This window comes from Hyperoodon ampullatus, assembly GCF_949752795.1.
Source record: "Hyperoodon ampullatus genome assembly, chromosome: X".
Lineage (NCBI taxonomy): Eukaryota > Metazoa > Chordata > Mammalia > Artiodactyla > Ziphiidae > Hyperoodon > Hyperoodon ampullatus.
The window spans coordinates 102,830,124-102,847,772 of NC_136913.1; the positions used below are offsets into that span (position 1 = coordinate 102,830,124).

General features: G+C 53.7%; 1 protein-coding gene across 2 annotated transcripts in view; it reads left to right on the forward strand.

Annotated features, from left to right (window-relative positions):
* Positions 1 to 303: 303 nt before the first annotated feature.
* The window catches only part of LONRF3 (LON peptidase N-terminal domain and ring finger 3), a gene marked incomplete at both ends in the record, with an annotated part of 32,107 nt that continues 14,761 nt past the window's right edge, over positions 304 to 17,649 (forward strand). The window contains 6 exons of one of the 2 annotated variants that reach the window (XM_079727634.1): positions 304 to 1,123; positions 3,774 to 3,892; positions 7,034 to 7,156; positions 11,078 to 11,233; positions 13,238 to 13,499; positions 14,198 to 14,288. In XM_079727634.1, coding sequence (XP_079583760.1) covers positions 304 to 1,123; positions 3,774 to 3,892; positions 7,034 to 7,156; positions 11,078 to 11,233; positions 13,238 to 13,499; positions 14,198 to 14,288 — 1,571 coding nt within the window. The remainder of the gene's footprint in view (positions 1,124 to 3,773; positions 3,893 to 7,033; positions 7,157 to 11,077; positions 11,234 to 13,237; positions 13,500 to 14,197; positions 14,289 to 17,649) is intronic. The other variant, XM_079727635.1, reaches the window with a different exon arrangement.

Sequence of the window (17,649 nt, forward strand, 5' to 3'; positions counted from 1 at the left end):
CTAAGCCCAAAGAAGCAAGCGCAACACTGTTACAAAACTGTCTGGTTTTGTAACAATCGCCCCGCCGCCGGCCAATGAGCGGCGTGGCGGCGCGTCACGTGGTGTCGTTTTATATAACACTTTGCTGAGACAAGACAGTTATTAGGCGGCGCGGGGCGGCCGGCGTGGAGCTCGCGGAGGCATTGCAGGGACCGGCGAGCGGCAGAGCGGCGGCCGTGGCAGCCCCGATTCCCTCCAGCCGCCGCTCCCTGCTCCACGTCCCCGGCCCCTAGACGCCTCTTCCCCACGCATGTCCCTCTCCCTATGGATTCATTTCAGACTGAACAGATGCTGAGCTTGCCCGCCGAGCTCTGCAGCAACAACTTAGAGCTGGCGGAGCCGGCGGCATCACCGGCCCTCGGAGACACGGGCCCCCACCCAGAGGCGGCTACAGAAGGCCCCGCACCTCTACCGACTCTGCCGCCGCCGCCGCAGGAGCGGCCTCCGAGGGCCTCGACGGCGGAGTGCAAAGTCCTGCTCACGCAGGCCGACGCCCTGGCGTCTGGGGGGCGCCTCCGGGAAGCCCTCGAGGTGTACCGACAGCTCTCGGAGCGGCAGCAGCTGGTGGCCGAGCAGCTGGAGCAGCTGGTGCGCTGCCTGGCCGAGAAAGTCCCTCAAGGCGAGGAACCGGCGCCGGAGCCCCCGGACTGGAGCCGCGGGGCGAGCTGCGCGCTGGCGGCGGAAGAGGCAGGGGCGGCGACGGCCGCCGAGGCCACCGAGGTGTGGGACGGCTTCAAGTGCCGGAAGTGCCATGGATTTCTCTCAGACCCCGTGTCCTTGTCCTGCGGACACACCTTTTGTAAACTGTGCCTGGAACGCGGGCGGGCAGCCGACCGGCGCTGTGCGCTGTGCGGGGTCAAACTCTCCGCTTTGATGGTGGCCACCGGGCGGGCGCGCGGAGCCCGGCGGGCTGGGCAGCAGGCGCCGCCGCCGCTGCGGGTCAACGTGGTGCTCAGCGGCCTCCTCGGGAAGTTGTTCCCGGGCCCGGCAAGGGCGTCGCAACTCCGGCACGAGGGCAACCGGCTGTACCGCGAGCGCCAGGTGGAGGCGGCGCTGCTCAAGTACAACGAGGCAGTTAGGCTGGGTGAGACCACCGTGCCGCCGGGGCCGGGGCGGGCGGGGGCACGAGCCCGGCGGGGAGCTGCGGGGTGGACCCGGGCGGAGGAGGGCGCGCGGACCTTGGGATGGACCGCGACCGGAGTGGGGGAGGGGGGCTCTGGAGTTCCGTCTCCGACTTTTTCTCTGTCTCTCCTGGTTCATGGCCCTTTCTCTGGGTCTCTGTCTATCTCCCTGCTCTTTGTCTTCCTCTATGTCTCCTGTTAGCTTGTGTGTTTCTGCGTGTCTCAGTCCCTGCTTCTGTTTGTGTCGCTCTGTTTCTCCGTCCGTTTCTTTCTTTCCGTATCTTTGTCACTCTGGCTCTTGCTCGGTGTCACCGTCTGTTTCTCGGGCTCGCCTTCTCCTTCTGTCGCTGCGCGCTCGGGCCCCTCTTAACACCTGCCCGTAGCTTTCGGGCCAGCAGGGGAACTTCGCACCCTTCCCACTCGCGCGCCGGGGCCTCTGGGCTCCCGCCAGCCTGGGATGTTCGGTCGGCGCCTGCGTCTGCCGCTCCCTCCCGGCCTGGGGCCGCCGTGGCTGCCGGGAGTTGTCCCTTCCGGGGCCGCGGCTCCCGGTGGGGTGGGTCCGGCGTGGAATTAGGTCAGGAGAGCACTGGTTGCATAAGGGCCGCGAGCGGCCCGGGCCGGGCGGCCCCTCCTCCGCGCGGGCGGGCGGGATTGTGTAACGGCTGAGGTAGCTGAAGTGGGCCACGCTCGCCTCGGAAACCATCCCGGGAGCGTGTGCGGGCGGGGTGGGGGGAGCGCTCGCGCCCCGTCGCCCTGTGACTCATTGTCACCGCTTCCTATCACACGATCCTCGGCTGAAATAGATGCCCCCCCCGCCCGACCGCCCGCTGCCTGCGCTCTCGCCTCGAACACCAGCCCGACAGCCCCCAGAGGGCGACCGGCCAGGCGACGGCTCGGGGATCCTTGGGGACCGTGGGCTGGCTGCCAAGGGGGCCGCCTCTGTCCCGCTTTCCCGTGCCGCCTGAGGAGGGATGATGGGTGGTCTTTGCGGCCTCAAGGGCGATGTGGGCAGTCCCGCGCCTCGGGCCGCGCTAGGGCGCCCGAGTTCCCTAAGGGAACGACTCCCCCCTCCCCGACCCCCCACGTCTGGACCCAGGAAGTGGCCGCCGAGCCGCGGGTATTGCCCAGCTCAGGCCGGCTGCCAGGAGCTCGGCGGCGGCGCACGGTGTCTGGCGAAGCGTGCCGGGGAGGAGGCGACAGGGCTGGGCAGACAGGGCTCTGGGATCCCAGGGTGCCCTGAGCCCCACTCGGATGGGTGGAGGAGGGGTGGGCTGGCGTCTCCACGTGTTGCATCCCCACCCGAGGTTGCAACAGGTAATGGGGGAGGGGGAGGAACGAGACCCCGTGTGCCCAAGCAAAGCACAGTGTGTGCTGCAAGAAAAGGGACAGAGGAGACTGCAAACTCTTGACTGATGTCTTAAGAGCAAGTAATGGGCACCCAGGCGAACCCTCTGCACACCCCTGAGGGAAAAACCCCAGCAAAGCCTGTTCCCGCAGCAGAAGCTGGAGCCCAGTCCCTGGGGAAGAGCAGGGCAGTATGAAGTAGACAGGTGGCAGCCGCTTAAGCCCAGGTCTCCAAGGGAGGTTCCATTCCTTTCAGCCGACCCCTAAGGGCCACGAAAGCCCCTTCCTGCCCTCCTCCTCCTCCCCCTTTGTTTCTGTCACCACTTTCCCCTGGGGGTTCTTCCTTGCACCACCAGAGGAGTCAAGGTGAAAAATGTCAAGACCTCTTCACCCTTCTAAGAGGAAAGGGACCTCCCCAACAAAGAGTATCTTTGTGCCGGAAGATGGCCAGTCTCTCTTCCTTACTATTCGAAGTACTACACTCCCCTTCGGAAAAAAAAGGAACCTGTCTCCCACCCCAGATTCAAAGTCTGGCAAGTTAGTAATGAGTCTGGCCAGCTAGCTAGACTTTGAGCAGACGCCTTCCCCTCTCTGGGCTTGATTTTCCTTGAAGAATGGGTTGATTGAGCCAGATGGTCTCTAAAGGCCTTTCCAGCCCTGGCATCTAGTGGTTCAGAGTTTTGGTGAGAGCCAACCTCACTTTATTCCCAGAAGCCTCGTCCATTCACATCTGCCTATCTGTAACGAGAGGATGGAGGCTTGCAGATGCATTTCTGTTTTCTTCAGAAGAACTTCATGTGTGCTGGGGTTTGTAGACAGAGATGTCGCTGATATCACCGGGAGACTAACTTGGACTTGTCTTCCTGGTGGCAAGGATGGGGGTCACATCTGGCCATCCCCTTCTCCTTCCTCCCTGGCCTGTTTCCTTGTGGGCAATACCTCACCCAGAAGCCAGGCTGCCCGTTGCTAGCCATGGCCATGAAGCAAGGTGCAAGAGTTCCAGGGTTCGAGAGTCCAAGTTGCTAATGCACCACTGACACCACAGGCCCTCTAAGGAACTGCTTGAGAGAAGGGGATAAATGACTTCTTTACAGTTGGGGAAGCTCAGACCCAGAGTGGCTGGGGGGTGTGGTAGGCAGGGCAATATTAGGACTGGAGATCGAGCTTACCCCTTTGGGTCCCTAGTAGAAAAGTCCTAGATAACTTGCCATTTTGCTCAAGGTTTTTTTTTTGTTGTTGTTGTTTGTTTGTTTTTTCTCATCTTGGCAGCTCCAAATGACCACTTGCTTTACAGCAACCGGTCTCAAATTTATTTCACCTTGGAGTCTCATGAGGATGCACTGCATGATGCAGAAATAGCGTGTAAGCTCCGCCCCATGGGGTTTAAGGTGAGTGTGGGATGGGAGGGATGGGAAGGAATTGTACTGTAGACAGGAACTGGCAGGAAGGACTGCCTCCCTACTCAGAGCAGGGAGAAGGCTCTTCAGAGGAGCTGGGGGTTCCCTTGACAAAGGGTGACTTAGGGATCTGCAAGGGAGCTGGATTCCTCCCCTATCTGATCTTCCACTGATGACCCGCAGAGCAGCCTGGGCCTTGTGACTCTCTAGAGCATGGACTTGGGAGCCAGACTGCCTGAGTTTATGTTCCAGCTCTGCTACTTTTCCTAGCTGTGCGGCCTTGGCAAATTACCTAACCTCCCTGCACCTCATCTCCTCATCTATCAAATGAGGATATTCAAAGCATCTACTTCACAGGGTTCGTTGTGAGGATGACATGAGCTAATGCACACAGATACTTAGAACAATGCCTGGCACACAGCGTTGTATGTGTCTGCCGTCATCAGCATCATTCTTTTCCCAGGACGGTCGAAGCAGGAGGGAGAGAGAAGTATTGCTGGCTCGTTCTGCCATCTCAAATCCTTAAGGTAGTCAGTCAGCCTGCCGCTTCCCCTAAACATGTAGGTCACGTGGAGGGGTGGGGAGAAAGACAGGTTCAGCATCTCTCAAGATGCCAGGGTGCAAAGTGTCACTTTCTGCATCTCTGTCTGGCCTCAGGACTGGCCCTCAGCCGCATTTCAATATTTTGTTGAGAAGGTTAGATTTGAGCCTGGGCTCTACTACCCGCAAGCTAAGTGACCGTGGGGAAGTCGCTTCGCTCTCTGAACCCTAAGTGTCCTAGTTTGCAAGACGAAGATCTTGCTGTCTGCCCTGATCGCCTCACAGGGAGGCAGGGAGGGTTACAGGTGGCCGTGGCCAAGAGACCATTCTGTGAGCTGTAACGCTGGCTCTTGGTGTGGTGCTGTCTCCACACAACCCCAGCTCATCCAAGGCTGTGATCCCTTATCTGAATCCCGTGGGGCCAGATATGTTCAGAATCCAGAATGTTTCCAATCTCACAAAGACCAGGTTTTAGCTCTGGACAGCGCCCCGTAGTCACACACACTATTTCTGCAGGATATTACATGAAAATACACACCAAGTGGGACAAAGACTGTAACACACATCATTTTAGGTCAGGTTTTGCCACCTAATGATTTTGATGTCAAGCTTATGAAAATCGTGGATGAGCAGACTGTTTTCTGGATCTGGGAACCTCAGATAAAACATCGTGGAGCTGCATACTGGGCCCTTAATGTCAGAGTGAATCTCATATGTTCTTTCATGAGAAGGTTTTCATGAATGATGATGGATTAGTATATTCTCTTTCCCAAGGAGCACAGTTACAGTTTATTCCAAGTCACCAAAGTCAACCCACGGGAACTTCAGTGGGAGCATTTCAGGCCTTGTAGTGGTGCAAGCTACTGAGCTGCCTGGGCCTAAGAGCACTTCTCTTGCAACTCTTTCTGCTTAGGCCCCCTAAGGGTTGGGGCCTCGACAGTGCAGTGGGAAACAAGGCTGAGTAAGCAGTGGACTATCTTGGATGAAACAGGAAAAGTGACTTCCCCAGTGAAGGAAGAGTTTGGTGGAAATATTAAACAGGAGTTCATTTTCCCCAAAGTGCTGGGGTAAGCAGAGAGGCAGTGACGAGAGAACTCTGCTGACTTGGGGGTCAAGAGAAGACTTGAACGGTGCTTCTGATTCAGAGCCGCCTCACACCCTGATTTGCATATTTCCCACCATTTCTATACGAAACGCCCCTGTGGGAGGAGTTCACCGCGTGCAGCCCTATTGCAGCCACCCAGCCAGGGCTCTTGCTTCTCAAATTCTCCTGCAGGCGGTGCAGCTCCAGGAGAGTGAGCTGGCGGCCCTGAGCAGCTGGAGTATATCTGGGTTGCTGCTTGGTATGATTGGTCAGATCCCAAAGCCTCTCGAGGCTCCAGCACTCATCCCCTTTAGCCGCCCTGAAATGTCACACAAGCCTTTCTCCTGAGGGCCCCTGGAGCACTGCTGGGAAGATGCAACAAGCCATGCATCTGGCTCCAGAAGGAGGGGGAGTTCTGGGGGAGGCCCCCAAGAGGCTTGGAGCAGGGGCCACTGCTCAAGAAGGCAGGTCCCGGCTGGCCCCTGTAGCCAGGCCCGAGCCGGAGGGCACTGCGGCCTGCAGAGGCGTGTCGGAAGGGGAGGCCCCGCATACTAGAGTGCCCAGCAGCTGCACCCTGGATTGTTTCCTTCACTAAGTTACACTCGGGGTCAGCTGTGGAGCTGAGGGAGTGGGGAGCAGGCCCCTGAGGGGCAGCCTCCAAGCCAAGCTGCCAGGAGCAGCTGTCCTAAGGCACGGAGAGGAGGCAGCCCTCCTCCCACCTCTTTTCTTTTTCCTCCCTCTTCCCCAGGATGCTCCTCAACTACCCCTTAGGGTTTCTCTCCCAGGGCAGTTGGGCTTGGACCCTGAGGAGCCCTAAAACTTCTTATGCTATTTCAAGACATGGTGAGGGAGCAGACGTGAGCTGAGCCCACCGGAGCCAAAGCGTTGGCACAGGCCCTGGTTAGCCCTCCAAAGGGCGGTCTGCTTTGCGGGGAGGGGCACAGTTCTAGTTCCAGCTTTGCTACTAGCTACCTTCAAGGTCTTGGAGAGATCACATGCCTTAGCTCACTTGGGCCTCTTCTGATAAATGATCAGTGAGTGTCGGTGGTCACTCAGCCGGTAAGATGGACTCGGTCTCTGCTTGACAGACCCGTTACCAGGAAGGCCCATCCAGGCAGGTCCTGAAACCTGGTTAGTATGTGCTCAAATGGGGGTTCTTGCTACATTTGGTACCTCCTCCAGTACAGTGGTGGGGCCGGGAGAGGGGGAGACGGGAGGCACAGTGGTTGAGAATTTGGGCTTCGGTATCAGTCAGTCCCAGGCTCAAAACTTGATTCCACAATTTCTTATTATTTTGGGCGAGTCATTTCTCTGGATCTCAGTTTTATCTCCTTGAAAATGGGCTTCAGAACAGTTGCCTACCTAGTAGGGCTATAGATGAGATAGTCCTTTTAAACCCCTTCACACGACAATGAAAACCCACGAAGCAGTTAGCTGGTGTTATGAAATGATACAGCAGCATCAAGAGGTGGATAAGGATGGGACTGAATGCTCATGTTTTCTTCCAGGCACACTTCAGAAAAGCGCAAGCCTTAGCCACCCTAGGCAAGGTGGAGGAAGCACTAAGGGAGTTTCTGTATTGTGTGTCCCTCGATGGAACGAACAAAAGAGTAAGAGCTGAAGCCCAAAGGGTGAGTTGAGATGACGTCAGGTCCAGCTGCCCAGTGGGCCCCCACCCCTCTGTCTTCTCCAGGGTGGGGGGAGTGAGGGAACTGCCCTTCCGGGGATTGGGGGTCCTGAGTGGGTGGCTCCCCGGGTTGAGGGGACAGGAGCGAGACACAAGTGCCAATTGATGGCCCGGAAGCACCATCCTTTTGGCATGTACAATCAGATTGAGCAGTTCCTGCATTTCTGTAGGAGCCGGTGAGGAATGTTCTTGCTTCTTTGACTCGGGGTTTGGGTTGTCAGTGGGAAAACAAACAAAACAGAATAAAGCCAAATAAGTTAACATGGGGATGGAGGCCCACCGAGGAGATTCTGGCTGTTGGCAAGAGGTCCTGGGTGTGAGGCTGCCTGCAGTTGTAGAACTTTTCTTTGGCTAAGTCACAGCTTCACCAGTCACACAGGGCAGCCAGCTCCTCAGAAGGGATGTTGGGTCCCATCTGCCCTGCCATATGCAGAACTCCAACCTTCAGCTCCTTGGCTAGAAATAAAACACATGCAGAATATAAGTCAAGGACTATTACAGTATAATCCAAACAGTCATTCCAACTCTTGAGTCCTGGGAGAATGTGGATGTTATTTTTTAAATACTGGGTGCATTAGTGAAGGCTCAAGCATCCTCAATTCGTGGACTTCGTTGCTTACTGTTCTGCAGTGTATTCTCACGGTGTCTGGCTAGTTGGCCTGGAAGTTGGATGCTGACAATCAGTGGTGGCCTCTGCTCTACAACTCCCTATTCACCGCCACTCCCCAAGTGCCTCTGTCCCAGTACAGTTTGGCAGAGCAGTGGATGAAGAAAGGGCGCAAGAGACAGGAGTGGTTTCTGAAGGCTCCAGAAAGGAATCGTTAGCAAAATCAATGAACTAGGCGAAGCTGAGCTCTGGAGGTTATGCCTCTCACCGAAGGTTTCTTTTCCGGGAAGTTGCTTTGGCCTGGTTAGTCAGAGCGCTGGTGGCAGAGAATTGCTCCAGGCTGTGGACCCTTTCCCAAATCTTAACTGTACTCCATAGTGTGGGTAATAATAATAATAATAATAGCTAACATTTATTGAGCGTTTCCTGTGCATCCCACACTGTGCTATGGGCTTTACAGGGAAGATACAATTTAATTTCCACAGTGTCCCTATGAGGGTAGGTACTATTATTTATCCCCATGTTACAGATGAGACAGATGAGGAAGCTGAGGCTTGGTGACTTTCCTGAGATCACACACCTAGTGATTTGTGAAAGAGCAATCAAACCCAACTCCACCTGCTTCCAGAGTCTGCCTTGTGAGTTGCTCCACCATCCTGCTGTGCCAGGAGGCCTTGTCAGGAGTCTCAGCACCCACTGCTGGGGCTGGGGGGAGAGCAGCGATGGAATTATCCAGGTCTGGGATGGCTGGACAAAGGCGATTAGAAGAGCCTTGACTTTTGGGGACAGAGTGTGCAAAGGCCAGAAGAGGCAGGCGTTGGGCTCAGGAGTGAGTGGTTTCTTTATTCTCATTTGTCCATTTCCCAGTTGGCCTGAGAGGCTCTGGTCTCATCAGTTGGGTTGATCTCTCTTTACAGCCCGATTTTACAGACCACCTAGTGTCATTTCCACAGCTGCCTTAACGGGGCAGGGGAACACATTGTGCTAAGCTCTGAGACCCAAGGAGGCATAAGCCACAGTGTCAGTCCTCAAGGACCTACCTTACAATCTTGCACTTGTTATATAGCGTAATATAAATTTCAGACCATACAAGCGAGCATTTGCCTGTGACGAGTGTTCCAGAGTTCTGAAGCTGGGGTGAGAATTTAGAGGCGAATTTCCACTGAGTGTGGTGAGGGCGTGGCAGTTACTTAAGAACACTGAGGACCCTCTGCTGTGGTTATTTACTGGAGTGTTCCCATTCCAGGGATAAAGATATGACAGAGATGGTCCAGGTTCACTTGGGATTAATTAGCTGCCTTAGCCACTCACAGACCTGGGTTTCTTTTTAATGTTTGTATTTACCTCAGATTCTTTTTTGCCCTCTTGACCCATTTGGGCCTTTCAAAGGCTGACACTGAAGTGGAATTGACTTCCATTCGTATGTGGAATGCTCATTCCCACTGAGAGTTGACCCCAAATTTTGTTTTCCAAAGCCACTGAGAAGGCCTAGTCTGAGATCTTAGGTATTAAAGGAAGAAGGTCAGTACCGCTGTTACTTCTGCTTTGTTTCCTTCAGGTTCCCTCTCTGCCTCTCGTTCCCTCTCACCGCACTCTACCCTTTTATCCTTGTACCTTGAGATGCCCTGTGGCTGCTAGTGCTCATTTTGGGAGAATTCCAGGGAGATTGCTTCAGAAGTGGGTTGGTCCTGGTGGGCCACTCGGGAGGGCTTCTGGGAGCCAACTTTGGCTCCTGTGGAAGAGGAACCTCTGAAAGCTGGCATTTATGGCCCTGGGCACTGTGAGTACCTCCCCGCCTCACTCCTTTACCAACTTACAGCTGGGAGGAGATGGAGGCATCTGTCTGAAGACTTTGGGTCTGAACCCTAGGCCTCTCCCTGGGCCCTGGGATGGCTAGTGTCTTAATTCAGTTCCATCCAGTGTGATGAGTATTTATTGGACATCTGTCACGTGCCCTCCAGAAGGTGACCATCTGGTTAGAGAGAAAGACTTACACCTGCAATGCAGTTTGAGGCTAACACAAGACTGTGTAGTGTAAGGTGCTATCTTATGGTGCAGTCGAGAACACGGAAGGACAGGAGAGATCAGGGAGGCTGGGGGAGTAGGGGAAGGTAGTGCTGGAGCTGAGCCTTGAGGGATGAGCAGGGCTTGGCGATGTGGAAAGTGCTGGCATCAGAAGGAACATCATGAAGGAACTGCTGGGGGCCAGCAAAAGAGCAAATCAAACCAGAGGGAGTTTGGTCAGAGTTTCGGTCAGATTCTCCTGATGAGTTAATACCCTATTACCCGGAACAAGGGGTGGAGCGCCCTTTAGTGGGTCTCAGTGGCAAACTTGTGAATATGTTTTAGAAGTGAGTGACATGCTTTCCTGTGTTGTGTTACACACGATAGATACTTATGTATGTTGATCATTGGCGCTTTCACAGCGGAGAACTGAAGCAAGAATGTGGGCAGCTGATGGCGCAGCGTCCACGCGACCGCACATCTTTGACTCGCAGTCCCTTCCGGGTCTTCTACCTGCCCCCGCACCACTGCCCCCAGCTTATCAATTGCAAAGGAAGCCAGCCATAGACTGGAACCGGCCTGCCCCCAGTCCTTGAAGATACCTGACATTCTCGGGAAAGTGAAGGCCAGAAAGGAGGAGGAGAGACTAGGAGAAGAGGAAGGAAGGTTGGGTTCTGCTTTTCCGGACATTTCACTGCTGAAGGGATTCATGATCCGGGGCTGACGGAGGAGGGAGCAAAATGGGCAGGGTGGGAAGAAATAGCGAGGAACCTCGATGACATTTGTCACCTTCTACCCATGGGGGTGTCGCGGACACGACTCCAGGTCCCCCAGCTGATGTTTCTCTCCCGTCTTCACCTCTGCCTCTTTCCTCCTAGGTAGGTTTTGAAATCCCCCTGCAGATATTTCTATGGAATGGTAGCAGCGGAGTGGTGGTTTGTACCTCTGGCTAGGGTGACAAAGGCATCTGTAGTGCCTTTTCAAAATCCAGATTCTCGGGCCACACTTCAGACCTGGGGGAGCCGGGCATGGGAACTTAGAACCTGGAGTTTTCCTAAGCTCCCCAGGCAATTCTGATGTGCTGAAGTGAGGACCCCCTACCCCACTGTGTCGGGGTCTCTGATCCAAGGCTTCCTCCCTGGAGTTTGGCCCCGCAAGCTGTGCCCTTTGCCCCTTCCTCCCCGCGCCCTTCACCCAAGCACCTGTAGAAACTTAAGTAGTGAAGTCTTCTGAGTCTTCTGTTTTATGTCACAGCTTCTCCTTAGTTTCTTTTCACCATCATTCCCGGGGGCTTCTCAGGAACATTCTCCCGAAATCCTGAAGCTGTTGGCACCTCACCCTAGATTAAAGGAACACGTAGAGTCATTGGCTACTGAAGGCACCAGCCATAATCTACCAAAGTTGTCACAGGTAAAACTCCACTCACCCAGCTCGCTCGTGATGCTTCGTTTGGCTGTTTTGTGGGCAAACATGGGGAGTGAGCCCTCACCCTCCTACCTCATTCGGTTCCTGAGAAAGAAGAAATGGAGTCGCTCATGGCTGCGTTCTTTGCTAGAAGGCTATTTCCTAAAGATGAAATTGGATTTTAGGTGGGGGCCCGGGGTTGATGATTTATTACGTTCAGTTTTCAGTTCTTGGTCAGATCCAGCTGAAGGAGAGAGTTGACAGACCTAGAAAGGAACTGGCCCACTTCCCCTGGAGCCCTTCAGTCGGGGTGGCTTTATCAGCTTAGGGGTGGAGCCTGGGAAGAGGGCCTGACAGCCCCTCCTTTCCTGCTTTTTGTTTGCTCAAGCTGCTCGTCTTTGAGCACCAGCTAAGTTCCTTGTGCAAAGACAACTCCATTTGATCCCCAGGGGGAGGTAATTTCATATTCCTGCATCGTGACTTACACGTAAGTAGACTTCCAATACATATTTGGAGCCGGGGAGAGGGAAGAGACTTAGGAAGTCGCAGGTATTTGAGTCTTTGAAAACGATGGTCTCCAGGTACTAGCTTTCCCAGCAGAGGGCAAGTGGGCAGAGGCTGGGGCTCAGAAGGGCAGACGTGAAGGCAGAGTTGAGCTCTGAAGATCTAGGCACCTCGGGACATCTGCCTGCCCTCCATCTGTGATCTGTGATCCTCCCCTGTATGTGAGCCCTGGGGTCTCTGTGGCTTCTTGGATTCTCTGACAGGTGAGAATCTTACATTTCCCTGACTTCTTTCCTCGCTCTGGAGAATGAATAACATGCAGGTGTACCTGACTCAAAAAAGGGGAGGCAGAACTTAGAGTATCTCCTGAAATCAAAGCACCCCTAGTGCATTTCAGTACTTGTTTGAGATCATTATTACAGGATTGAGAACCCTAACACTGAACCAAAGTGTCTGGAGTGACTTCTAGTGGCAGCTCAATCTGAAATGAAGAAAAAGAGCACCCCTGGCTTTCCCATGTGAGCCAGCTGGGGAGCAGGGATTGGGTTTCCACCCAAACTTTGCCTTGCAAAGCAGTGTACTGTGTAGACTATGCCTGGGGCTCGTGGAAAGGATGCAGCAGTGCCACAGTGCTGAAAAAAACCCCTGAACTCCCCAGGTTAGGGACTCAGAAAACCCACATCCTTTTTCTCCTTACCTCATCATTTTCCCCCAGCTGTGCACTGCCCAGTTTTCATCTATCTACCAATTTTTTGGGGTTGGAGTTGGAGGGGAGAGAACAGCATGAGCGTTTTGACCCATGTGCTGTGGATGTGGAGTAGAGAGGGGTTCTCTAGGTAAACCTGCATAAACACCTTGTCATTGGATTTGTTTTTTCTAGATCCTTCTCCTGGACAAAAATTCTTTAAAAAGCTAGAGACATTATTGATCGTTTTGCCAAATGATCTTGTCTCTTTTTCAGACTTTTCACCCAAAATCTAGTGAAAAGTCTAATTTGTCCCTAGTTTGTTTGACCAGTATAACACATAGCTCTGGAGCGTGAGGGCACTCGGCAGGCCTGTGAACACACCCCTGCCAGAGCCTTCCCGAAAGTTCTTTGGGAGCTGGGTGTGGGGCTCGAGGATGACCCGGAATGGCAGTGAGGGTGAGAGGAAGTACTGAGTGGCTGGATGTACCCTCGCTGTACTGCATGCCTTGGTTTCCCTCAGGTAGTGACTGGGGTGTGACTTGGAGAGGAGCGGGGCCGGCACTGCACCTGCCATTCTCCCCTTCAGCGTGGCCCGAGGACTCTCTCCCTACACGCCTTTCTGTCCTTGGCTCGGACAGAGGTTCCTCCGCTGCGCCCCAGCCAGGCCTGCCTGTGCCCTATGCCTGCCCATCAGTTAAGCTACACGTCCTCTAGATGATCAGCACTGTGTGATATCTTCTCATCATGGCCCCGGGGAGAAGTATCAGAGGACGATGTTGGTCGTGAGTAGATCCTGACGTTTGGCTCTTCCTTTCCAGGAAACGCTGGAGCGCCCACATTGTTCTGGTCAGGAGGCGGCAGCAGCCGGGGGGCACAGAGGCAGCCCGATGAACCTCGTGCCGGTGAAAGGGGACAGGCAGCAAGACGGCCCGGAAGACCAGGACGGAGCGCAGGAGGAGGGGGCCGCTGCCTCTCCCCAAGCTGCCTCCAGCAGGAGCGGCAAATGCCAGGAGAAGAAAAGGAAGTGCTGCCAGATGGAACCCCAAGACCCCGAGGTGCCTAGGAAAGTGTCTAAGCCAGGTGCGGACTCTACCCGGGGGGCAAGCGGCTCAGAGGAGGGCCCGGCTCACCAGTCTGTGGAGGCCCCTCACCCTCCATGGGAGGGCTCCACGGCTCTGCATGGAGCCCAGCTCTCAGCTCTGCCGCCTCCGGGGTGCCTGTGGGGTTTCTGTGAGTGCACAGCGTCAAGTACTGACATCTCATGCCCTCGATGGTGTCACCTCCTTCCAGGCCAGCCTCTGGCCACCCCCATCCCCATTCTGGGAAGGTAGGACGAGGGCAGCGCGATCCGGCCTCACTCCACTCATTCCCAGCCGTGTTCCCATAGGCAGGCATCTGAGAAGCAGCGGCCGCAGCTTGATACCTTTCCCAGAGCGGCTGGCAGTGCCAAGATTCAGTGTCAGCTCTGAAGGCCTGGCTCAGTCCGTGGAGTTGCTGCCGCCGCCGCTTGCTGAGTGAGGCGCCTGTTGCATTTGAAGGAAGCCCCCAGGGCTCCGGACGGTCCCTGACTTGCGCGTCTCTTTATGGGACTGTTGGAAGCCTGTGAGCGCCTGTTTCAGGGTAACCCATTCTCAGTGGCTCACGTGGCCACTAAATCAATTCTCTGGGAGGTGGTGAGAGTGGCAGACTGAAAAAATAATTGGGTTCTTTTGCCTCAGAAGTGCTGTTTTGTGAAACCAAGGTTGGTTCACCTCTGACTTCTACTCTCTAAACCACAGATCATCCCGCTGCTCCGGGGGCCAAACCTGCTCTGTGTGTTCCACTCGCATCTTTTGACGCCTCTGACCTTGAATGCTCCCTCTGTATGAGGTATGTGATGTGTACTGTCACTGCCTGAGTGTTCTTCCCCTCTGGTGTCTGGACTTGTCTGCTAGTGAACTACCGCTCGGTTGGTTAGCACGGAAAAGCGTGGTTCTAACAAAATGGAAATCACGCCGTTAACTGTCACACGGGCTAGCTTGTGTCCCTTGTTTACAGACTGCATTTCCCGCACTCCGGACTTGGAAATACCTAGGGAGTGGGAAGGAAACGGTCTACTCAGAGGTCACAAACTGATGGCCCACAGGCTGGCTGTCTTTTGTTCGGCCTTCAGGGGATTTGGGGGCTTGTGAAAGGTGAATTTTTTTTTCTTTTCTTTTCTTTTTTTGTGGTACGCGGGCCTCTCACTGTTGTGGCCTCTCCCGTTGCGGAGCACAGGCTCCGGACGCACAGGCCCAGCGGCCATGGCTTACGGGCCTAGCCACTCCGTGGCATGTGGGATCTTCCCGGACCGGGGCACGAACCCGTGTCCCCTGCATCGGCAGGCAGACTCCCAACCACTGCGCCACCAGGGAAGCCCTGAAAGGTGAATGTTTTGAGACAAGACACACACTCCAGTTGGTCACGGTCCCCCTCCCATGGCCACTGCCTTACACCAGCCTTCCTCTCACATTTGCTTTGCTTTCCTGGCGCCTTGTGGGCATTTAAGTTTGTGACCCTGGAACTAATCTCAACTGGCTACTTGATCAAGATCTCAAAGCTCAAGGGCCAGTGTCAGCACCACAGGCCTATTCTTTGGAAGCCAAGAGAGGGCCTGACTAGTTTTTGTTCTGTGCCCTGCACAGTAGTCAGTAGTGGGCATGTACCACTTGGCCAAGCATCTCTCCTCCACCCACTGCCACATCATCTCTACTTTCTCCGACCTCTGGACACACAAATTTTCCACATGCCTGCCCACCCTCCAACATACACAAAAAGGAAACTGCTACAGTCGTGGTCTGTGCAAAGAAAGTACTTTCACTTGTTTCATTTCACAGCTGTGGCTTTGTGGCTAAGAGGAGCTGCTCCAAAGCCAGGGTGCCTGGGTTTCACCCGAGGCTCTGCCACTTACTGGCTGTTTGACCTGGAGCAAGCGACTTTCTCTGCCACTGTTTTCTCATGAGTAAAATAGAGAACAGTAGTACCTGCTCTATGGGGTTGTTATGATTGAGAAAATCTATTTAAGACACTTAGAATACTGCCTGACATATAGTAAGTACTCAATAAATGTTAACATTTTTTTCCTAGACCAGAGGTTCTTTAACTTTAGGTCCATGGACCCCTGAGGGGGTTCTATCTATGGATTCTAATAGATCTAAGAATTCCCTGAAGTTATATGTAAAAGTGTGTGTGTGTGTCTGTGTGCGTGTGTGTGAGTTTTCCAGGACAAGGTCCACAGCTTTCAGTAGATTCTCAAATGTGCCTTCCCCCGCCCCCCAGAAGAGCTTTAAAAGGAGGCTGAGATATTTGCACAAAAGTTGTTAAGATGGTTGAACCAAGAGAAGAGGTGTCAAGAAAAATCTTTCGGTCCACCACACAGATGGATCCAGCCAACGGAGGCTCCTCAGAGGTTTTCTTGCCCTTTACAAGCACATATGCCTTCCATGTCAATCCCAGGCATACTCGGAATGACTTTTTTTGTCCTCTGAATAAAAATGAGTAAGGTAGCCATTACCCAAACACATACTTTTTCTCTCTCTTAAAAAAATTAGAGTTGTCAGGTTTGCTCATAAGCTCAGACAGACTCGATAAAGAATGTAGCAGCACTCGAAGAAAGCCTTCCATATGCTGTCTGAGTTTAGGTGGAGTGGGCGAGGGTAGGATGGGCTGTATAACCAGTTCCCCCTCCCCCTCACAACAACATAGCAGGTGGGTCGTGCCAGAGCCAAGTTGTGAGACGATAGACAGACTGTGCTTCCAAGCAGACAAATGGGCCTCCACAGGTAATAACGCCTTTGTGACCCTCAGCCCGTGATGTGAGCCATGGTCCTTCAGATGTCAGACTTTGATAGACTTGATTCAGCTCACTCAGAAAGCCTGGGTCTTCGGTGTACTTATCCTCCTTAACACTCCTCCCGGCATCCCGGGGACGCAAAATCAAACACGCAGACTCATCCTGTTTGTGTTTTCCCTGAGGGCTAAGAATCCTGAGGTTGAAGTTCTTTTGTTCCCTTTCCTCTGCTTTCTCCCTTTCATCTTGTTTGTCCCTGATCTCAACAGGGAGCTTCAGAGAAGGGTTAGAAATTTGGTCCAAGAAATAAACACCAAGAGGATAAGACCCCCTTCTAGTTGGCTCGCTCTGAGTTTAAAAGCCATTATTTCCCTTATCCTGCCCCTCTGTTCTAAATGAGACTTCAAAGCAAAAACCCATCTTTGCCTGGAGAAGCTATTGTATGGGCTGGTAAGTTACCGGGGCCAGGGGTGGGGTGGGTGGGAGGGACTCTAGCTGCTTTACGGTGAAAAGAAGCCTGCCAAGTCTAGAGAACATTTCTGATCGCAAGGCTCTTAAAACTGTAGCCCTAGTTCAAAAGCACGTAGTTCCCCTTCCAACAGGGCTTGTCTCCAAGTCAGAAATCACATGTTGACAGAGGCCATTTCAAATATATGCTTTAGCTTGAATTATTGCAGTCTTGGAAAAGCTCCTGTTTCTACCTCTCTTTAGTGTTTTTCTTTTTTAAATCGTTATTAGGATTATCATTACGTTCTGTTACGACCCTCATGTGTCTTTGGTGGAGAGGGTTTAAGGGTAGATATTTTCAAACGATCTGCTGGGTCCTGACATATAGACATATAGACATTTGTACCTCCTGTGCAGGTTTCTAGAATGAAATCCAGTGCCGTGGTGCTGCATTGGTAGAAGACAAGTTAGAGTGTGAATTTATTTGTTCTGATTCTAGAGGGAAAGCCAGGAGCGGCTTATAAATTCCTCAGGGAAAATGGTGGAGAGAGTGAATGGAACAGCGAATGAGAAACTTCCAGTCTCCGTTCCGAGTTTCCCTTGCTGGACGGGCAGAGCTCTGCTGTGGGAAGTCACTGTCTGCCCCTCAGTCTTTAGTGCGTGCAGATCCTCCCTTGGGATTTACCTGCTCCAGATATCCTAGCCCTGGGGGCCACCTCTGGGGCTCACCTCTGGGGCTGCTGTGGAGCAGCACTTTTGGGGTGACAAGGATATTTTGAGATGTGGAGCAGGAATGTTTGATATTTGAACCAGTTACCTAATGGCCCAGTGACCTCTTTGTCAATTGAAATGAAAAGCTTTATATTTAACCTAGTTTTAGCTGCTCAGTTCACTTTCTCTCTCTCTCTCTCTCTCTCTCTCTCTGTCTCCCTCTCCCCCTGCCCCCTCCCTCCTCCTCATTCCCTCTTTGCTGTC